At 42.1% G+C, this 24,350-nt stretch overlaps 1 protein-coding gene across 1 annotated transcript in view; it reads right to left on the bottom strand.

The window, feature by feature from the left end:
* Nucleotides 1-24,350, bottom strand: part of Stx7 (syntaxin 7) — a 39,177-nt gene that overhangs the window by 14,459 nt on the left and 368 nt on the right. Inside the window, exon 2 of the mRNA XM_027402918.2 lies at nucleotides 17,523-17,672. Coding sequence (XP_027258719.1) covers nucleotides 17,523-17,607 — 85 coding nt within the window. The 5' untranslated portion in view covers nucleotides 17,608-17,672. The remainder of the gene's footprint in view (nucleotides 1-17,522; nucleotides 17,673-24,350) is intronic.

The raw sequence follows: 24,350 nt of genomic DNA, 5'->3' as shown, positions 1-24,350 counted from the left end.
CTTGGCGTCCCTCAAAGGACTGTGATTCAGGATGTGTAAACCCAATAAATCCTTTCCTCCCCAAGTTGCTTTTGGCCGTGGTGTTTCATCATAGCAATAGTCAGCTTAACTACAACAAATAATCTACAATATACTGCCAGAATTAGAGGTAATGATAAATATATCAACAGGAACATGAGAGTTACATCTTAATTAGGAGGTGTGAGTCAGCTAGAACCTGACAGTGGCATGTACTCAGCAGCTGTTACAAGTAGCATAATTGAAACAAAACTAGAATAAACCTTAAACATTAAAAGACTCAAATCTCCCATCATCTATCAGTTTCTCCCTGTGTTACAGGGTGGTTAGGAGTATTATAAGAGAAAGTATGGGAAAACTGGAAATGACCTAGATCTCTGTAAGAATGCAAGACATTTACTTGTGAGAGCTGACACTCGGGTTTATCGTGGAACATGAGGTGCAATGGGAATGCTCACTTAGTTGAAAATGTGTAAGTTTCAACACAAAAGAGGTTTAAGGGAAAAAGTCAAACGAACTTCGTCCATTTAATATCGGTAAAACTGTACTCTAATTCCAAAAAAAAAAAAAAAAGAAAAAAAGCAGATCACACAGGGAAGTTTCCGACACACACACACACACACACACACACACACACACACACAACACACACACACACACACACTCATGCACACCCACACGCACTAGCTGATGAAAACTTAGTGGCCTCTTTTCAAAGTGTTTTATCTTATCTCTTGTCCTGTCTTGTGACTTCAGCAGAAAGGAACCAATCATTTGGGAGGCTTCAAGCAAACCATGGAGGGCATTGCCTGGTGGAGAAGAAAAAGAAGCCTTTGCCTCCAGAGGCCCAGTTGCTAGCTTTCAGCCGTCTGCTGCCAGCTCAGCATCCCTGCATCCAGACATACCACCCTTTGTCTATAAACAATCCTAGGTCTAGAACATGTCTAGGTTTCTCATCGGCTCCCCACCCCAGGGAGAAAGATATGTATGTAAGTCAGCAAAATAGCAAATACCAGCAGTTTACTGCTACCCTGTAGTAACAGCGGTAATTCTGTGGGTCTGGTTATTAATAAAACTAGGTTTTGTTTGTTTTTTGTTTTAAACTGGATTTCCAGAAAAGCAGACATGACAGGCTGCACCTCTTGGCAAGGGGATTTTGCATTCCTGTTATAACACACGCTCTGCTGAACTGCTCTGCTCTTGGGTAAATGGCTGAGTTGTTTGGTGAGGTCCTGGCTCTGCAAAGTGGACCTGGGTGAGAAGCCAACAGAGAAGGACGAGGCTGTGGGGGTGTCCTACACCTTGCAGTAGTAATCCAGCATTCTCGATATCAGATTGCTTGTGATACCCCCACCCCCCTTCTCTCTCACACAGGAGGTAGCCCAGGCATTCTGTCTGAAAGCAGCAGCAGAGGACAATCAGTGTCACCGGCTCACCTCAAGCATATATGGCAATGATTTCTGAACCTCTGTCCCGGGGCTGAGCTGTGCTCACCACCAAGTGTTTCTAAGTTACTACAGACAGCTGTCTGCTTCTTTGGGGGATGCAGTAGAAGCTTGATTCTGCATCTTTGCCTCCTTCCCTCCATCTGTCCAGGTGCACAGAACAGACATGAAGGGTAGGGGTAGGAAATCTATATTACTTATATTGCCAGAGGAATTCAAATAAACTTAAGATGGGATAATCGTAGGCCAAAGGGCCAGAAAGAAGCGGACACCAGGCAGGTGACCAACCACATGGCTAGGCAGGGAGGGGACCACAACAAATGCTGAGTCACGTAAAGGAGGAAGAGCTGCTGTCACACACACAACCCCACTCTGAATGCAACATCCCTAATCCCAATTCAAAGCTCATTCAAAGCTCATTTTGAACAGGTACACACTGACACAAGAAGAAAACTGCGAACTATGATTTTTTCTGCCTGTACAAAATCACTATAAAAATATTGTACGCAATTATCTTTAGACCCTGAATTGTAAGAAATATTTTTATCTTGGGGGCCCACTACCCAGCTGCCAAACGAATCATACACAGAGGTTTATTCTCAGTTATGAATGCCCGGCCTTAGCTTGGCTTGTTTCTTACCAGCTTTTCTTAATGTTAAAGAACCTGGTGCCTCGGGGCTTTTCCTGTCCTCTTACTTCTGTAAATCTTACTCTTACTCGGTGGATTGCTGTGTAGCTGGATGGCTGGGTGGCTGGGTGTCTGGCCTCTTGCTCCTCCTTCTTTCTGCCTTCCTCTTTCTATTTATACTCTGCCTGCAAGCCCCACCTATCATTGCTTCTGCCTCGCTATTGGCCGTTCAGCTCTTTATTAGACCATCAGGTGTTTTAGATAAGCAAAGAATCACAGTTTTACTGAGCTGTGCATAAATGCAGCATAAACCAAAGTCACACACCTTAAAATAATATTCTGCCACACCACGTGTTCAAGGTATATATGCAACATAATTAAGTTCCAACTTGAAAGAGGAAGAGAAACAGAGAAGAAAGACAGGGAGATTCCCCTCCCACTGGCTAGTGCTGGGCAGTAAAGAACAGGGCAGTCTGCCAAAGCAGGTGGGTAGAGGAGGTGTGAACTTAAATGGAAGGCTAGCTGTTTCCAAGAAAGGAACAGCTTGGAAAGAGGCAGCTGTGTATCTTGGGACACTAATATTATAGAATGATCAGAACTTAGGACCAACCCTCCAAAGCCAAGACAATCATAGGAGGCAAAGAAGAAAGTAATTAAATCACTTCCCCTGCCCTGGGCGGAGCACAGACTGGTGAAGAGGGGTTCTTGAGCAGGGTAAATAGTCGTTATCTTTTCTACACATCAACCTCTTGACCAGAAAATCAAAGTCACCCCTTAGGATGAAAAAGAGGCACTGCAACCACACAAAAGATGATCCTAAAATGTGGAAACGAAGACCACAACAGAACAAGAAGACCCAGTCAGATAATAAACACTACAGAGGTTAGAACTCGAGGCACTCAGGAACTTAAGAAAAGAAAGGGCAAATTCTGACATGAAGTCTGAGTGGGCACTGGAGGAACTGATGTGCAGAAAGTACCAAAAACCATCTCCTCTGTCCAGGGCAGTTGTAAGCATTCTGGTACCTCGGCCACACTTGCCTCTTTTGATAGCTATAGCTAGCTCTTGGCTCACCCTTACCTTGCTCACCCAGACTCCTGTCTTAATTCCTGAGGATTTCAATACAAAAGGGGTTGATCCTTCCACTGCTCCCCAAAATGACTTCACCCTTGGGCCATGACGGCATGCTCCTAGAGTATGTTACATACTGTGCCTCATGCACAAGTCCTGTCATGCGCAACACATCACTTACAAAGGTCATCTCCTATGCAAGCAGCTCCTTCTCTCCAGCATGCTGATTCCATAAGCCTACTATCTACCAGCCCTGCCTCTTCTCACCTTCCTCTTTACTGGCCTTTTAATGCAACACGCGCCATGGTCTATCGACTGTATCTGCTCCCTTGCACACATCCTCCAGTCTAATCATTTTGACACATCTAAAACCATGTATCCTCTGCTTCTGCAGTGTCACTGTGAAGCCTCCAGACAAACTCTTGTGCTAGCCATGTTCAAAGGCTTTACAATGGCCAGTGACGCTGATCTAATCTGACACTGGCTCCTCCTCACCTCTAATACCTCAAATGAGCTGCCATCTGACAGCCCTCTCTATGTCTTTCCCCAGTCAAAAATGCAAGGTGCATTCTGCCAGTTGTTTCAATGATGAGTTCAAGTATCAGCTCAACCATTAAGTCCTGCAAACCTACCTGGTCCCTAGTTAATCTCCTCATACAGACAGTCCCCCTCCAGCATGCAGTGTGTTTTTGTTATTGCTATTGTTCAAAGCACTTAACCTTTCCTTTTAACTCACATCTTTACCTTATGTCTTTCCTCACTAAACATTCACTCTACAGATGTAAACATCTGTTTTACTCACTGACAGGCCTTTAGCATCCAGACTGTCTAGCACACAATAGATGCTTCATACATAGGGACAAGTTATACAGACACACACATTACACTCTGATCTAAGCACATAGTGTCATACGAACCAGTGTTCTAAGATCCAATACAAACCTCCCATAACTGAATGTGCAAGCAACTCAAGCATTCCAAAACTAAGTTTTCTCATCTGATAGACTTGATGGTAAAATCGGACATTTTTTAAAACAAAAGATGCTTAACATGAGGCACAGAATATACAATTTAAAGTACCTTAAATTTCTGGGCTAAGGTTGAGGAGAAGGCTTGGTAGGTAAAATGTTTGCTTTGCAAGCATGAGACCCTGAATTTGAGACCATGAATTCAAATCCCTAGAATACACATAGAGCATGCACAGTCACACACGTCTATATTACCAGTGCTCCCACCACAAGATGGAAGGCTGAGACAGGACATCCCCCAGAAGCTCACTGGCCAGCTAACCTGGCTTCTGAAACACAGCAAACAATACCCTGTCTCAAGTGAGGTCCTGAGGTTGTCCTTTGACCTCTATATTATGGGACATATGCCTGTACTTACATACTTAAATACACACACACACACACACACACACACACGCACACGCACACGCACACGCACACGCACACGCACACGCACACACACCATACACATATGATACACACACACAAAATGAAAAACTAAAAAATAAATAATATACTAGATTAAGACAGTTGTTGTACATGCTATAATCTCAGAACTCAGGAAGCAGATGGTTTTCAAATTCAAGACCAATAGGAGCCACATAGCAAGATTCACTCTCAAACCAACCAACCAACCAACCAACCAACCAACCAACCAACCAACCAACCAACAAAGCAAACAAACACAAAAAGAGCTTAGATACATTCCCGAAAGACAATATAACAAAAATCACCAGACATTTCCTGACCAGCCTGCTTATAACCCATGCCCGGAAACAAGGCAATACTCTGTTTTCCCGGTGAGCAGGCCACAGTGGGCCTTACTAAAGGCAAGGATTTCTACATTCCCAGTAGAACAATGGTCCATGGCTACAAGCAGATCTTGGTTATGTCTGTGGGTGTTCTCTTTGACTTCACAGGGGATGAAGGCAAACCCATTCTATAGAAGTAAATGGTCACAACCCACATCACTAACTCATTACTGCAGCCATGGTCTCTTCAATGATCATGATAACTATACCATACAAGGAGGAATAAGAATGATAAATACACCAATGCAGAACACTGTGCATATCCTATATGGGTTCTTCCAAAGTAACTAAGAGTATCAACTATTTTAAGAAAACCCTGTTGTTAAACACATAAAAGGCAATTACTCGATAATGAAAAAGACTATTCAGGAATTGGTAAAGAACAAACAAGCAAACAGTTTTATAAAGAAACCAAAGAGACAGGGCAAGAATTGTCAAATTTTCCAGGAAACAAATACTAGTGAAAACTAAAGAATAACTAGTCAGCTTCAAGCCAATCAAATGCACATGAGGCCATTATTGCACAACTACCCACAAACTGCAATTTCATAAAAGGGAAGCAACACTGTAATATAGTCAATCACTGGACATAGATTATATTCATGGTGAATAAAGCTAATGATAACTGTAATTATTTAAGTAAATATAGCATCATATGGGCAACGTTGCACTTCATCCATGTAAATCTCCAAGGATGCATTCCTAGAGGCAACATGTATGTCAAGATCCCCAACTCATAAACATACATGTAATCTTGGGATAAAATTTCCATAAATAAAGGATTGTTAAAAGACTGATGCAGCTGGGAGTTGGTGGCACATGCCTTTAATCCCAGCACTCGGGAGGCAGAGGCCAGCCTGGTCTACAAGAGATAGTTCCAGGATAGCCTCCAAAGCCACAGAGAAACCCTGTCCCAAAAAACCAAAAACCAAAAAAAAAAAAAAAAAAAAAAAAAAAAAGACTGATGCAACATCCAACAATGAAACACATGAAGCTAGCAGCTACAGGAGAAAAAGTAAATAGTAAAAATATACCCTTTGTATATTATAACCTCATTTTCTTGGAGTGAAGACTTGTACAACTACTTTGGAAATCAGTATGGTGGTTTCTCAGAAAACTGGGAATCAATCTACCTCAAGACCCAGCCCTACCAATCTTGGACATATACCCAAAGGATACACAATCATATCACAAGGGCATTGGCTCAACTATGTTCATAGCAGCATTATTTGTAATAGCCAGAAACTGGAAACAACCTAGATGCCCCTCAACTGAAGAATGGATAAAGGAATTATGGTACATTTATACAATGGAGTATTACTCAATGGAAAAAATGACATCATGAAATTTGCAAGCAAATGGATGGAACTAGAAAAAAAAATCATCCCTAATGAAGCCAGAAAGACAAACATGGTATGTACTCCCTTACAAGAGGATATTAAATGTAAAGTAAAGGATAATCAGGCTACAATCCACAGCCACAGAAAAGCTAGGTAACAAGGAGAACCCTAAGAGGAATGTATGGATTTCCCTGGGAAATAGATGAAATCTCCTGGCTAAACTCAGGGCGGAGGGGGGTGGGGACAAGGGGGGTTGGGTTGGTCAAGCTAGGAGTGGGATAGAGGGGAGAGTAATGAAAGAGATGTCTTGATAAAGGGAGCTATTTTGGAGTTAGGGAGAAACTGGTGCTGGGAAACTCCACAAGAATCCACAAGAATGACCCCAGCTAAGAGACCAGCAACAATGGAGCGGGTACCTGAACTGGCATCTACTGTAATCAGATTGGTGACCACCCTAATAGTCATCAGAGAGCCTTCATCCAGTAACTGATGGAAGCAGATGCAGAGACTCACAGCTAGGCACTGGGCCAAGCACCAAAAGTCCAGCTGAAGAAAGGGAGGAGGGATTCTATAAGTGAGGGAGGTTAAGACCATGACAGGGGACAGAGACAGCTGACCAGAGCTAGTGGGAGCTCACAGATTCTGGACAGACAGTTAGGAAGCCTGCATGGGACTGACCTAGGCCCTAGTTGTGTAGCTTGGTCTGTCCCTGGCACATTTGCTGGCCTTTTAGAATCTATTCCCTGTGCTGGGATGCCTCACCCAGCCTTGATGCAGGAGGAGAAGCTTGATCCTGCCTCATCCTGATATGCCATGCTTGGTTGACGCCCTTAGGAGGCCTGCCCCTTTCTGGATGGAAGAAGAGTGGATCGGGGAGGGTGGATGGGAGGTGGGGGGAGGGAACGGGCAGAGAGGAGGGAGGGTAAAGTGCAGTTAGTATGTAAAATAAAATTTTCATAAAAAGAAAAAGACTTTCCATATAAATACTTTGGTGCCTGAGACATTAAAACCTTTTTCTAAAAGACTAACATTTTAATGGGGAAAACAGGGGAAAGTAAATAGTAATTATACTTTAATTTTCTGACAAAGGACACTATAAACACAAAGCAGGCTGATGAGGGCATTATTAGAGAATAGGTCAAGTGAGGCATCACTAAGGATGTTACCGAGACCACCTGAATGCCCCAAAGGAGCATCTGAAAAGAAAGCAAGTACAAAGGCCCTGAGGTGACAAAGGGTCAGCCCAAGATGCTGTAGGAAGATCCAGAGGTAGATGATGAGTGGGGGCAGGGGGCAGATTAGGGTGTGAGCAGTATAGGGGTTCACACTTAATTACGGAGCCAAGAAAGTCATAGATGGACTTTAAACTAGGGTGGGGGGACATGGGTTATCTATAATTTTAAAGTCTGCCTTGTTTACTCTGTGAGAAGACTAGGTAGGCAAGGAAGGAGGCAGAGAGAACAATTTGGAGGCTGCCTTCACTTGAAGTAGTAAGAGCAATGTGGACCTGGCTGCTGACAGTAGAAATGAAAATTAATGGTCAACATGAAACACAGAGCCAGAGGGCTGTGCACTTAGATTGGATCCCACCAGGGAAGTCTTCCAAATCACAGTGAAGGATAGGTAGCAAAGGGAAGAGAGTTCATGCTCAGGGCACCAGCTCCCAGATGATTCACACACAGGGAAGTGAGAAAGTTCCAGGAAGTACCTTACAGCCACCAACTAAAAATTCAGTACATAAAACAAATAAGAGTGTATTCATGCCTCACAAATAGCAGCCGCTATTTGTGAGAGAGAGAAAAAAAAAAGGTGTCTTTCCCTTTAAGATTCCAGTGGATAAGAAATAATCTCTGTACTGTGTCAACAATTGAGGCATGGCAAAATTATGACAACACCAAAGTTGTTGTTATGCAAGGGGGGGTAACACCAACCACATATTTTCAGATGCAGTCTAGGTATAGTAGACTGCAGAGGAGGGGGGAAGAGGGGAGCTTTCAACTCCTTTTCCTCCACTAACCACCTTCTCATTCTGCCAAAAGACCCCTGGAGAAAATCACTTCCCATTTCCGAGTAAATCTGCTCAGTTTTTGGGACTGGAGTCCTTTTTACAGGAAAGGCTTACTCTGGCTCCAAAGAGAAAAGTCAACATACTGCCTTTCCTTTTGTGCCGTCATGGATTAAGGCGCAAAAAAAAAAAAAAAAAAAAAAAAAAAAAAAAAAAAAAAAAAAAAAAAAAAAAAAAAAAAAAAAACCTAGTGTGTCTTCACTAGACCGGAACATATTTCCTCCAAGACCAACAAAATGACCTATACTTTAAAAATATTTTTGTTAATTCTTAGAGAATTCCAGACAGTGTATTTGGACTAGACTCACTCCCAGCTCCTCCACCAATTCTTCCAGATCCGCTCCCACTTAAGAAACTATACTCTTATCGAGACATCTTACTTGATTTCAAAGTCCTAAGAACCTTATGGAGTCAAGTACTAAGCAGAGATTCTTCCCAATAAACAAGAACAGTAGGTGTGAAGTAAGAGTAGTTACCGAACAGCACAGGGACACTGTGTTTCTTTTACAATTCTAATTAAGATTATGTAAGGAAATAGTTGAGTCTATAGAAGACATATGATTAAAACATGAAACAAATGATTAAACACAAAATACATTTCTGTTAACTACATTTAACATTTATAGCAGAGGCTCAAGTTTTTACTTGAGTTCCCAGAGAGCTTCCGAAAACAAACCTACATAGAAAAGCACATGGGATCTTATTACAAAAGCTTTAGCAGAAACTTCTCCACTCACATTCTGATGGGAAGGCTATTTTTTTTGATAGTTGTTTACTTTTTATTTTATGTGCATCAGTGTTTTGCCTCCATGTATGTATGTGCATCGTGTGCATGCAGTGCCCAGGAGCGTCGGAAGGGGGCATTACAGCCCCTGAAACTGGAGTTACAGATATTTGGGGAACACCATGTGTGTGCTGGAGACTGACCCCAAGTGCAAGAGCAGCCAGTATTCTTAACTGCTGAGCAATCGCTCCAGCCCCCAACGGGAAGATTTTGCTACCAATGGATTTGATTAGCTTGTTTTCGGAAAGTTCTTAGCTACCTAAGGTTTTCTTTGAAAAAAAAAGAAATACTCAAATGCCAGAATTCTAGTTTTTTATTGCTAAATTTCATTCTCTGACAATTTCACACATGTATGTAGTGTGTTCTGGTTACAATCTCTCATTCCTCTTCGGCTCTTGCCAGCCAGACTTCTTTACAGATCTCTTTCCCATACCCATCACTTTCAATTTTGTCTCATAGAATGTAAATAGGGCCATCTGTGTGACTCAGGGTCATGGTAATGGCAAGGGCTTAACTACAACAACTATGTACAGAATTTTTTCCACAAATTCTGATTCATAGTTAGCTATTCTAGATTTTACTTATCAAGCTCCTTCAATTCTTAAATTAATTCTGGCATGACTCACCCTAGAATCATTTACACCTATACCTCCCACCTTCAACTATCATAAAATACCACATAATCCTAGTGGTATTCTAGTCGAGCAGTTCTCAACCTGTGGGTGGTAACCCCTTTGGGATCTCATATCAGATATCCTACATATCAGATACATTACAATTCATAACACTAGCAGCATTAGTTATGGAGTAGCAATGGAATAATTTTATGGTTGGGGATCATCTCAACATGAGGAACTGCATTAAAGGGTCACAACATTAGGAAGGTTGAGAACGGCTGCTCTAGCCACTCTTGATGGCTACTTCCATTACCGGATCTTGCTAACATGCATTGCAGATCTCATGATAAATGGCCTCTTGGCAGAAAAACACAACCCTGCACATGTAAGAAGAGTCTCCAAGACCCTGGTTGTGATGCTTTATAAAATAGAAAAAAGACCATAATCTACCCATAAAACCCAAGAAAACCACACGTTAGGAAAGAAAGAGCTGTGTAAGCTCCCACGCCATCTCTGATCTCAGGAACCATACAGACACACGCATGGCTTGACACATACATTCAGACACACATACACATGGCTTGCTGGGTTACAGGATGTTCTGGCCTCTGAGTTTCCTACCATCTACATTCTCAAAAATCCCGATTCAAATTAGAGAGATGCAAAGTAAGCCACAACCAGATAAGAATGTTGCCGAAATGAGTAAAACTTTAGGCTGTTGACGCTGGAACAGAATTGGAACTCTGTGAACTCTGATACACCTGTTGGAAGCTTTTGTTGTTTCTAACACTGATCCTAAGAGCCACCAACCCAGTAACAGAAGCAGCATTGCTTATAACAGTAAAGGGCAGAAACAAAACAACAACAAAATGCAAAGACTTCAAATGTTTGCAGATAGTAGAAAGGATAAGCTGTGGTATAAATATTTGAATAAGGAATACTACAAATGACCTATAGTCACATAGATACATCCCACAGACTCAAAGGAGAGTGAAGCCAGACACACACACACACACACACACACACACACACACACACACACACACTAATTAATTCTACCAGATGAACCTGAAGAATCTGGTAAATTTATCAATCAGTGATGCTGAAAACTTGGGGTCCTACTTGTCTTTGATGGACAGGGGGGAAGTGTAAAGCATGAAAAGGACTTTGGGGGCTCCTGGATCTGCATGATACGGTGGTGGATAGTGACGACTGCATAGCTGTCAGTCATATACACCACTTAATAATAAATGCATGCCAACTTTTTAAAGAAAAAAATGCTATGCTCAAGATTTCAATATAATTCTGTTCTTCAAAAATACGAGTTCTCTTTTGTGTTCTAAAGACATTTTTCTCTCTATGAGGTCTTTGATGAATCACGAATGGCCCATGTAAAAACACCATTCTCTGGTTAGTCATCAAAGGCTTACTGACCTCCTATGTCACAGATAGGAGGTGTCTCAAGGAAAATACCAAGCATGAGAGAAGGTAGGAAGTGAATGTCCCAATTCCAGATATTGTAATGAAAATGCTACTTTAGAACATGAACTGAAGCTTTGAGAAATCAACTATCATTTCTGAGATGCATGCTGAGTTTCTAGACCTAGGAGACTCATTTGCATAGCGACTCTAGCCTGCTGGGACAGCTCTCAGAAACCTTGAGCTAGGAAGGACCAGATGCCGTATCAGTCCTGGAACAGGAAGCACTGCCTATGACAGGAGGGAGGGCTGGCAGCGCACATGTCTCACCAACTCTCTTAAACATCAACAGCCTACACCAAGGCATGAAAAACATATGCTACATCAGTTTAATGTTTCCTATTAGAGTTCACATAGAAATCCATAAAGTTCTAGCTTGTTCCATCTATTCAGCTTGCCACTGAAAGGTTAGATTGTTTCAAAGTAAGCAAACATCGGCAATATGTAGCTTATACCTGTTAATCTATGTGTAAACACCATGTCTAAACATTTTGTTTACTATAAGTTATATCACTATCACTGCCATAGTATACATGTTTACTATTGAAGCAGATTTATAACAGTAAAGATCCCCTTCAAAAAAAAAAAGTGGTTGAACAGAAAAAACCACTTAAGCTTAAAATACTATGTTTTAGGGCTAAGGATTCTGGAGACGCAGCTCAGTGGTAGAACCCTTTCTTCACATGTATAAGGCTCTCAATTCAACACACACCACCTCAAAAAAAATCTATCCTGTGCTTTGCAAGACAGAATTGCCCAAATATTGTTAAAAGAAAACAAAATTACATTCTTGTTGTTATTCTTGGGTTCCCCTAATAATAAAAAATTGATTGTTTTCTTTTTGACATAAAATAAGCTACAAGACTCAATATTCGTTTAAGTCTTTCTTTATCTGATCAAGACTAGCAGGAACATGAGCTTTTCCCACTGCAGTCCCAGGAAGCCTTGGGTTGTGTTTGAGCAGCAACCTTACTCACAATACCTTCCCTAGACTCATTTATAAAGCCAGGTAATCTGGAAGGACACAAGTTAAAAGATGCAAATGTTGTCAAAGGAAGACCCGACCTATGGTGCAAAGAACCCTCATTCAGTCGAGCCTATCTGTATTAATAGCACTGTCAGACAGGGGGGAAAGGAGAACTGAAATGTCACACTTCTGCCTTTCACTTCCACCTGTGTCTGCACAGCTCTTATCAGAACGGTAGGCTAGATGTGGACCTGTCATGTAGTTTTACTCTGAACTTCCTTTCATTCAGACACTGAACTTCAAAGTAAGAAAACGTGCACAGCGGTGCTGGTCACTAAAACCGTGAATGAGTCTCAAGTTTGCATTCAACCAAGCCATCGGTCCTTCGCTTCCTCCCCCTGGACTGTATGTTCACTACCTCAGTTCACACCATATGAGCCCGTCTCTTTCCTCTTTTTCCTTATGGGATGCTTTTACTTCCTGTTTCCCTTAAAGACACAGGGACTCAGAAATGGATTATACTTCCACAAGTATCACACCCGGCTTCACCTTGCAGAGGGACTGAATGGCAAACCACTCTCTCTAGCAGTGGTTCCCCATGTTGGGGTGACCCCAACCATAAAATTATTTTCATTGCTATTTCGTAACTGTAATTTTGCTACTGTTATGAATTGTAATGTAAACATCTGTATTTTCCAATGGTCTTGGGAGACCCCTGTGGTGTTATCTTGCTTGTACAAATAAAGCTTGTCTGAAGATCAGAGGATGGAGCTTGCCACTAGCTAACCATAGAGGTCTGGAGGTCTGTACAGACAGACTAGAAGTGAGATGGCTGGGCAGAAAGAGGATATAAGTGGGAAGAAACAGAAACTCACTCTCTTTTCCTCTGGGAAGTTAATGAGATAAAGGTGAGTTTGACTTGCTCCTTCTTCTCTCTGATCTCTCAGCATTTTCCTCTATATCTGACTCTGGGTTTTGATTATTTAGACCAATTAAGAACTCCATTTACAGACCCCAGTAAAAGGCTCATTCAATCCCTCAAAGGGTCATGACCCAGAGGTTAAGAATTCCTGCTCTAGTGGTACATTCCCAGTCCCCTCTGGCCTTGAAAGACTTTTCCTTTACTATTACACTCTAAAGTTCTAGAGTTCTCCTTTTCAAGTAGAAAAACACAACTGCTGCTCTGACTATAATATACTTCCAAGGCAGAGTCAGTCAGTTGCCTACAAGAGAGTGATTTATCCTTTCTCAAACAGAACAATCCCCAGATCAATCACACTCCTGGCAGACAGGTAGCCACACCTAAGGCATAAGCATGGGTGAGCAGAATTCCGGAATATCTTTTTAAAAGGACAAAGCAGTTCTTTTTTTACCCCACACTTGGAATACAGACATGAGATTACTATTCAGTGCCATTGCCCAACAGAATTCTCTACCCACCCCCCAACCTCAGAACCTCAGCAGCATTAACATAGATGAAGCCTCACCATTCTTTTTTAAAAATCTTGTTTTGATTTCTAGTAAGCTACCTCATCTTTATCTTGTCCTTAGTTCTCTGGTCACTCAAATTCTTCATGTTGCCTTCTTCCCGACTTCCACGGTTCTTATCACCCCATTCTTTTTCTCTGAATCCTTTTAGGCTTAATTCAGGTCTAAGGTTTTAAATACCATTTGTGCTGTGATCCCATATTCTAAATTCCAAATTGTGATAGGGTTCTCAATTTCCAAATTCATGTATCTCAACTGTCTGCTATCTCCATTTGGAGGTCCAAAAGACATTTCAAAGTTTATTTGACCATGGGTGATGTGATCCAGTGATAGCATACTTCCCTAGGACGGCAGTAAAAATAAAAACAATTTACTAGAAGGAAGCATAATCCGTCCCAACTAGTCCTGGATGGTAGCCTTTCTCATCTCACTCACACTTGTCACCACCTACTCCTGAGCTCCGTGCAAAAAGTATGGCTCCTCTCCTTGCCTCCCAGGCCTGCCCACACACACCTGCAGGTCCTCCTGGCTCTGTGTCTAAACACACTCTTTCTTCATGGTTCCCCATACTCACTGATGCAACCCTGACACATGACAAAAAATCTCTCTCGATAGACCTCTACAAAGACCAACGTATGCCCCGGTGTTCTCCTCACATCTGCATCCTAAGTAGCAGCCCCAGTGGTCCTTTCTAAGTGCAGATCTGATTGTGTCTCTTCTCATAAGCTTTGAGTGATTTGCACTGCCTTGTATGGTGAAACCTAAACTCTCTGCAGAGCAGACAAAGTCCTGGGTAAGTCACCCAGCCTCCTCTGATTTGCCCCCCTGGCAACTCTAGCCTCAAGTCCTGTGCTTTGGACACGGAGGTTTGTTCTTTCTCTCTGTGTTGTGAGCAACTCAAGCCCTTAACTGCTTTGCGATGTTCGTTGCTGGTGATCTTCATGCAACTTGCCCCTGTAGCGCTATCTGCCAGGCCTTCCTCCTATATCCATGGCGCATCTAAGCAACAAAGCACCCAGCTGCCTGCTCCCCATCACTTTCACTATATTTTCCTCACGGGAGACTGTGTTGCTTATTAACTTGTATACCATATGTTGCTTCCAGCCGGGCGTTGGTGGCGCACGCCTTTAATCCCAGCATTCGGGAGGCAGAGGCAAGAGGATCTCTGTGAGTTCGAGACCAGCCTGGTCTACAAGAGCTAGTTCCAGGACAGCCTCCAAAGCCACAGAGAAACCCTGCCTCGAAAAAAACAAAACAAAAACAAACAAACAAAAAAAACCATATGTTGCTTCCAACTCCATTATATACTATGAAGACAGGACCTTATAGATTTGTTTACAGCTACATTCACATGATCTGAAACAGTGTCTAATGTGCAATAGATACTCAAAGGACTGCTGTTGAATGTGTCAAACAGAATATCACAATTGGAAGTCACTTAGTCTGAAACATCACTTCAGTATTTAAATTTCTAAATAAGTGGCTTGGGAATTATCTCACTACTCTTTTTAGTCTCTTATAACAACAGTCAATCTAGAGAGGCAAAGCCATCCTTTAGCAATTTGGATTATTCCAAAGCCCTTCCTTCTTCTCAGCGTGGGATCTAATTCCCAATAGCTGTGAACTTGTGTAGCAGCCCCAGTACTTCGGTTGCATGCTTGACAGACAGTATCTTGCATTATCTGAAGAGAGCAATTGGACCTTTTCTTGATTTAATGATCTCAGTCTTCATTATTGAATTGAATCGAGGGCCACGCACATGCTAGCTAAGAGTCCTAATCACTGAACTATACCTATAGATCTCCTTTTACTTCTTTATTTTGAGACAGGGGTGTCTCTAAGTTGCACAGGCTATAGCGTTGAACTTCCTCTGTAGCCCAGGTAAGCTTTCAATTTGTAATCTTCTTGCCTCAGATTCCTGAGTTTCTGGAATTATAGGCCTGGACCATGAGGTTCAGTTTGGCCTTGTCTTAAGAGTTGTGAACAGTTGGAGGAAGCCTTCTGCACAATCCAAGAGTGCTAGAGATTATAATTAGGTTGTATATTTAGCTGTCATCCACACTGTAGTAGTCAACTGTGGCTCAGATTATCATATCTCATCTGGCTGGAACAACTGATCTCTTTCTCAGCAAGCATGGCCTGATTGAAACTAGCGCTTTCCTCCTTCCAGTTCAAGCTTCCACCATTTCTAGTTCAGGTACCTCCTGTGCTGTCTAGTGCTTACCACTTCTCTAATCTCAGAGTGGTACAGTCACTCCTCAGCCTCTTGAATTCCTGGAACCATTTAATGATATGAGCCAAGAGGACCTATTCTGTTTTGGCATCCTTTTTTGCAAAAAGGTCAGATTTCCCACATGTGTAAACTGAACTATCAGCCTCCTTGAACTTCACATAGACGATTACATTCACCTGAAGCCAATCAGTGTTTTGAACAAGCAGCAGGGAAGACATGGAGCGATCAGAGAAATCTAAAACCAGAGCACGAAGCTGGAATAGTCTTGATGAAGCACTCTTAACTGCCTGTCATAAATAGCCTGACGTGCAATGTTATTCCTTCCTGGCTCCCCTGATAGTAGCCAAAGAAAACACAAATTACTCCAAATCAGAGTAGACATCAGTACCTTCTAGAGTCATCTATATTGTAACTTTATTCCCTTGACCTCCAAAGTACATGGGCATCTCATTTAAATCACTTGTGTAAGAACAATATCGAGGGGTTAGTGATTAAATTTAAAAAAAAATGATAAGATCATTTGAAAACATTCTGCATTGTAGTAGTGTGTTCGAATGTTGATAAGGTTGAAGAATAAAATTATATTAACATGAAGTCAAGAAGTTCTGGCGTCAGACGTGGTGATGTACACTTTTAATCCCAGCACTCTAGAGGCAAAACTAGGTGAATCTCTATGAGTTCGAGGCCAGTCTGGTCTCCATAGCAGATTCTGAGCCAGATATATATAGGGAGAACCTGTCTCAAAAAGAAAAAATGTTCTGGAAATGCCCCAAAGCACTGAGAGAAAGATGCCTAGAATAGTCTGAAGTGTATGATTAGCTGTGTTTCAGGAACTAGATTGAAAACCAAAACCTGTAGTCCTATGAATATGCATATGCATACATGTACAGGTGCTGGCAGGCAAATTGGGTCTGTTTCTATTGACTTGCTGTCTCTGTAGCAAGGGAAGTTCGTAAGGGAATCTACACCATCTTCCACAGATTAATATCCCCTCCTGCCATCGTTTGAAAGTCACGTTTTTGTTTGTTTGTTTGTTTGTTTGTTTGTTTTGATTTTTCGAGACAGGGTTTCTCTGTGTAGCTTTAGAGCCTATCCTGGCACTTGCTCTGGAGACCAGGCTGGCCTCGAACTCACAGAGTTCTGCCTGCCTCTGTCTCCCAAGTGCTGGGATTAAAGGCGTGCGCCACCAACCCCCGGCATCAGATTTCATTCTTAATAAGTATAAATCTTTTGACCTGTTACTAGTACTCATTAGAGCTTAACCTATGAGGCTAAACCAGCAGATCTCAACTTCAAGAACCAGGTGGTCTCAGAGAAAATACAAACATCAACCTGCAAATCTTTATTCTGTTAGTGAAGCAATGCCACCTGGGCCTGTGCTGGCACTCGGCTCATGTATTAAATTATCTCCACACTTACTGGAAAGAGCTCTAGCCTCTTCAAATGTGTTCTTAGAAGAATGTGCCTTCCTTCCTCCTCCTTAAAATTGCTAGAGTTTTATCAAGTTTACTCTCAAGTTCAGCTAAGAATTGAAAACAGCAGTGAAGTCAATTTGAAACTGAACTCACAGCATTGTGTGATCTTTTGGATGTTAGAAGAGATGCGCTGTGCCAGCTGAGCAGGGTCCCCACCAATCCCTGGAGTGTAAGACATGGCTGGTTGGCTGGCTGCCTGATGTCATCAGATGCAAGTGGGTTGTGTGGTTTTCTAGGAGTCACCTAAAAAATATAAGAGTTGCACAATTATATTTTTAGAATTAATGCTGTACATTTCCCAAATTACCCACCTGGGAGATTAGAGGGTTGAAAAAGGAAAATTACTAAAGATTTTCTAAAAAGCATTTATCAAGTATAAACATATAGGTTGTATACTTTGGTATGATTAATATGGAGAACAAAGGCTTAGACATGAAGACCAGCTGGAGGGATCTAGAACATGTGGAAAAGATAAATGATATGTATCCAAGGAAGGGGAAGCTCGTGGCCAGCCCTGGACCAAATGATTCATGGCTGTTGCCAGTGGGAGGCAACCCAGAAAGGGAAAGAGGGGGATGACCTAACGGTTCCCACGTACCTGTGAAAGGAAAACAGTTCACACCAGCTGTCCACCTTCACTGCACAACCTCCCCTTTAGTTTTTGGCCTTTTTTTATTTTTTCATTTCATTTTACATTCCAACCACAGTTTTTCCTCCCACGCCTCCTCCCACCCCCTCGCCTCCTCCCATCCCCTCAATCTCCCCCAGTCCACCCCCAGGCAACTCCTCCTCACGGGTAAGGGCTCCGATGAAAAGTCAACATAGACTGGCACAATAGGTTGGGGAAGAGCCAGGCCCCTCTCCCATCCACTAAGGCTGAGCATGGCCTCCCACCATAGGGAAAGGGCTCCAGCAAGGTAGCTCATATCCTGGGGTTGTATCCTGTTCCTACCGCCACTGAGCATGGGATCTTACCCTACGGAATGGGCTCCAATAAGTTAGCTCATGTATCAGTTTTGTATCATGGTCCCACTGCCAGGGGTCCCTCTGACAGTTCAAGCTTCACAACTGTCTCCCACATACGGTGGGTCTAGTTCAGATCCCTCGAGTCTCCAAAGTTGTAGGTCTAGAGCTAATCAGTTTCCACAAGCTTGTTTCAGCTGTCTCTATAGGTTTCCCATCATGATCTTGACCTCCCTTGCTCATATGTTCCCTCCTCCCTCTCTTCGTCTGGCTTCCCGGAGCTCAGCCTGGTTCTTGGTTGTGGATCTCTGCATCTGGTTCTGTCAATTCCTAGATGAAGGCTCTGTGATGGCAGGGTAGTCACCAATCTGATTACAGGGGTAGCCAGTTCGGGCATCCTCTCCACAACTGCTAGGAGTCTTAGCTGTGGTCCTCCTTATGGATTCTTGGGAGTTACCCTAGCACCAGGTTTCTCCCTAAGTCCATAGTGACTTTCTCTATTAAGATATCTATTTCATTGCTCTTCTATTGCATCTCTCCCCACCTCGGCCGCATATACCCTCCTGTTCTCATCCCCCTTATAAGCACGCACCCCCAGTTTATCCTGTAGATCTCATCTAATTTCCCTTCCTGGGGTGAGCCATGTGTCCCTCTTAGGGTCCTCTTGGTTACCAAGCTTCTATGGAGCTGTGGATTGTAGTCTGGTTATCCTTTGCTTTGCATTTACTATCTACTTATGAGTGAATACATACTGTATTTGTCTTTCTGAGTCTACAACCTCCCCTTTAAAGTCCTCTGTAACTGTTTTTGGCACAAACTATGTCTTATAACGATTAAGTAACTGGTCCAAAGTAACAAAACCACTCATTGATGAAGGTGAGATTTAAGCCTAGGGTTTCAGGTTCCAAAGTTACCTGTGTTTGCTAACATGGAGAATAATTATCTCAGAAGAATGAGTCTTGGTTTCCAGGTTTAGTTTGACCATAATCCAGTACAAAAACACTGTGATTTCCAACAGATAAGAGTACAAGGACACTAAAATCTGGTTATGTTCAAGTTTCTTAGGCTTTGTGCATAGTTGTTACAATGTATTATTTAGGGAATAAGGTTTAAAAAAGAAACCTGTATGTATGTTCTATACTGATATAACTGAGTGATATTTTTGATGCATGGTGGGTTGAATCTACAAGCAAGGAACACGATGGTAGGGAAGGTACAAAGGGACAGTAATGGGAGGAAGTAGAACAGCTGAGCTGGCTCTGTGCATTGTGGAATGTGCCTGGTCATCAGACAGTCTTGGGAGCTTTGGTGTATTTCCACTCTCCTTCCTTGTTCCACGAAAACCAGGTCCTAAATAAAGCCTCAAAACCAATTCATTAAAAGCAAATTCAAACCTTAACCAACAGTTGAACCACAACAACAGGGTAGCAGGAATAAATTCCCTTCCAGGACTACACCATATAAAGAGCTGGGAACCAAGCTAAGTAAGACCAGACCTGAAAAGATAGGTATGATGTTATACACTTGTAGTCCCAGCACTGGAGTCACTAAATTGTGAAGATCCAGAGTTCAAGATCAGCTTAGGCCTGAAAGTCAATTACTCTAACACCATTTTAAGCATTCTGTGAACCAATTAAACCAATTAGATCTCTCCTTTTCATATCTGTAGATTTTTTAACATCTCTCTCTGTCTCTCTGTGTCTGTGTCTGTGTCTGTGTCTGTGTCTGTGTCTCTGTCTCTGTCTCTCTCTCTCTCTCTCTCTCTCTCTCTCTCTCTCTCTCTCTGTGTGTGTGTGTGTGTGTGTGTGTGTGTGTGTGTGTGTGTGTGTGGTGTGTGCGGCGCGCGCGCGCGCGCGCATGCTACTGTGTGTGGAGATCAAAGGACAACTTTCAAGAGTTGATTGTCCCCTCTCACCCTGTGCATCCTGGCGATCAAACTCAGGTCATCAGGCTTGGCAACAGGTGTCTTTACCTGCTGAGCCAGCTTGCTAGAGCCATCCTTTAAAAAGTAAGATCTTTATTAAGATATAATCCATATACCACACAATCCAGCCATTTAAATCATATAACCCAGTGGTTTTTAATGTTAACAGAGCCATGTGGTAATCACCATGTAACTTTTTAAATGCACATTACTCTGAGAAGCAAGTCCCTACCTATCATTTTTCATCTCCTGTTTGTCCTCAACCTTCTCAGTCATAAAACATAATTAATCCACTTGTATGCTTTTCTATTCCAGGTGTTTCACATGATTGGAATCATATATTACATGTTCTTTGTAAGTGATTTGTTTCTCTTCCTTGTGTTTTCAAGGACCATCTTAGAGTACCGCAATCCTTTTAATTGACAAATAATATTGTAATACATGGATAAGGGCCATTTTCTCTTGGCTCAATGGCATCTTTCTCTAACAGTCAGGCTTCCAAAACACCTGTGGTTTATAGCCACCATCAACATACTGTGAATGACTCCTCCTTTTAACCATGGGCACAGGTAAGTCTCACATCCATATCTACAAGTGAAACCCCTAACACCCTCTCTCTCCAGTGTCTATTTGTTTTGAAAGTTATTAGAACTCACTAACTGCCTGGTCAGCTGCCAGTATAACCAGCAACCAGAAATCTCTACCTTGGGGAAGACACTTAGCATCTGGGCCTCCTGACAGGATCAAAGTAAGACAATGCACATTCAGGCACAAATGCTTTTCCTCTGTACACAGAGGACAGATCTGATATGGTCCTGTACCTGCAGGGAACTCATTTGAGGCACACAGCCACATACTCCCCTGAAGCCTAATTTCTCTCCCGCCCAAAGAGACTAATATCAGAGTCCTGCTAATTCATGCACAGGATTTGGGCTGCCTCTTAACTCTTAAAATCCACGTACATATACTAGTCCAAACCTCAGGGTTTTCTTTTTAATTTCCAAAAAGTTAAATCAGTCAGTCACAATCACCGCCTGTTGCTCTCATCCTTGGACTCAAGCAAGCTAATTGGAGAATGCCCCTGTTGGTGACACAAGTGGGCTTCATTCATTCTAAGAGCTATATTCTCGTCTTGTGTTCAGAATTTGTCAGAGGAATGGCATGGAGGAGGCCACCTTAGTGCAGCCTTGAGTGATGAAGGAATAGCGGTCTGAGAAAGGGATGGATATTTTCTACACATGGTGCTTCTTATGATCATCTTCTTCTTGAAAGCCTATGCAGTCCATATAATTACCATGGTAGCTGTTCACAAAGACACTGAGGCATCACTGAGAACAAGTAACTTGTTTATGATGAACAAAGGACCGTAAATCTGAACGTAAACCTGGGACCTCACATTTTCTCAAACACTAGACTAAATCCTACTGCTTTCTGTATAACTTAGGACAGGTGGACCAATTCAACTACACAGCCAAATGGCCATCTTTCCGCAGGCCCACCCGTAGTTTTGCTATCCCCACTCCTTCAACAAAGAGCACAAGTGGATGGAGGCAATATCATGGGACAGCACACTCCCTTTCTTTACTGTTCAGCTAGTGAATGACGACATTCAAAAGACAAGAGTTGGCCCTTCTGATAAAATACAAATAAGAGGGACAATGCTATCTTTGCTATTAAAAAAACATACAAGTACATAGTTATCGATAAATGACTTAAAAGTTTATGACTTTTACAACTAAGCTAATTAATTCTATGTTTATACAATGTTTGTGCTCTGTAACCATCCCCAGTACCTAGCTTGAACTGCGAGACACTAAAGTATTCTTTTTATAAACCCATTTGGAATTCCTAGTGCCTTTGCAAAAAATAATTATATAACTCATCACCTGTACCTGCGCTGCCGGTAGAGTAGCTACCATTGACATGGACTATTAAAGTGAATTAAGTTACATGGCAGCCACCCAAGTCACCTTTCAAGTGCTCAGAAATTATATGCGGCCAGTGGCCAGCAGCTTGGACAGCTCACATATTCATTTCTATCGCCCCAGAAAGTTCTACTGGACAGCGTTCAACTCAACATCTTAGTAATTATCTTTTTATGAAGATATATAAGCACTATAAGGTGAAAGAGGAGACCGGAGATCAAAGTGCAACGCCCACAATGAGATCTGTCTTAAGACTGTGTCTAAAGAACAAAAAAGAAATGAACAGAGAAATTTTTGCTACAGAATATTGAATGTAAACTACTGCCCTGGAGATACTGCTGAATCCTTAAGACTTCCACTAAGTATAAACTGGTGTGAAATTCAGCCTGCTCAAAACAAATGGTCAGTTTCACTTTCTTAATCGTGCACACCATGGTAATACACTGGACTTCCTTCTCCCTTGTCTCCCACGGTTTTTATTTGTGTGTCTAGTGCTGTACTAGGTGGAGTGTAAATTGTGGACCTGTTCTATTCTCTAGTACATGGCTACAAAATAGGTCAGGAATCAATGTTTGTAGTGGGAATGAACAGGTTTACCAATTTCCTAAGAACACATACCCAGCCTGAGAGAAAATATTAACATTTCTAAAACACTAAATGACAGGTGTATTGCTGCTTTGGCTTTTCTGGGTGCCATTTTCCTATCTCTAGAAGGCCCCCCCCCACGGTGCTCACGTGAGCACCAGCTCCTTTTCTCAGCAAGCTGTTATCACATGCTAGAAACGCCAGAGGTGAAATGAGAAGTCACTGCTATTGCTCTCTGTCAATGTACCTTCTGCTTCAAACCATTTATAGTACTTAAAAGACCCAAAGATCCACAATGCTTATTTTCAGTCCCTAACACAAACAAGAGAGGGAACAATCATCGGACATAATCAATGGAAGTGAGGGCCTCCACCTTCCATCCGTTCCACAAGCTACCAAAGCACACTTCAGCCCAGCTCCTTCATCAGTTAAACTATTATGTTACACTATTTGGATTTAACTTACTTTACCAAGGATTTCCCACCATGGTTTTACCCATTAGTATTTCAAGTTACACTGAACCACAGCAAAATCCACTCAGACTTAACTGTAGGTGTTCCGTCTAATAATAATAGTAGACACAGCAATAATATTTTGCAATGCTGAGAACTGAACCAGGGTCTCGTGCACACTAAGCAAGCACTCCACCACTGAACTATGTATAGCTAATAATCGTGATCGTTAATAATTTCCAACCAGCAGCACTTGGACGAACTTGGGCTCATAATCAAAATTAGAAATGACTGCTAATCAGGAAGAATATAAGAAGTAAACTACCTGAAGGAAAAACGACGCAGACGAGTTAATACAGTGTCACATTAACTTCCCCAGACACTGGGAAACTACAGTCTAATTCTTAACTAGTCACAAGCCTGGGGCCAACTTCGGAAGCGGCAAAGCCAAAGGCTTTCACATGACAAGACACAATTTAACAGTTTTATCAGTCTCTGCCCAGTGCAGCTCAGAGTGCACATAAAAAAAAAAAAAAAAAAAAAAAAAAAAAAAAAAGCCTATATCCAACAGGACCAAATCGAACAGTGTTTCGCGGTTACTTCCTTTTTTTTTTTTTCTTTTTTCCTGATTGTGGACCACCTATAAATGACAATTATTGCCAGAATACAAGATCTGAAGTGTGTGTGTGTGTGTGTGAGAGAGAGAGAGAGATAAAATCCGAGACAGAGAGAGGTATATAAAATCCAAGCATATTACAAAATCTGAAGGGAAAATTAGCATTTGACTAGGAGGCTATCTCCCTCTCCACCCTTACCCAAGCTTTGTTGTTGTTGTTGTTGTTCTGAACTTAACCTAAAAAACACAGATGCGAATTCTTGAAATACTTTTGTTAAGGGTCTTGGGGGTAAATCAGTTAAAGCCATGCACAATTAAGGTCAAAGAAAGTTAGCTTGTGGAAGTCACCGCCAGCAGCACAGCAAACTCAAGGGGCCGCAGAAATAACCTGTGGCCAGATGACCAGGGCCCAGGGCTCTGACTTTTCTGTTCTGGAAGGGAAGTTGACAGAGAATG

Source organism: Cricetulus griseus, chromosome 2 (genome assembly GCF_003668045.3).
Source record: "Cricetulus griseus strain 17A/GY chromosome 2, alternate assembly CriGri-PICRH-1.0, whole genome shotgun sequence".
NCBI lineage: Eukaryota > Metazoa > Chordata > Mammalia > Rodentia > Cricetidae > Cricetulus > Cricetulus griseus.
This window is presented reverse-complemented; position numbering and strand designations above follow the sequence as displayed.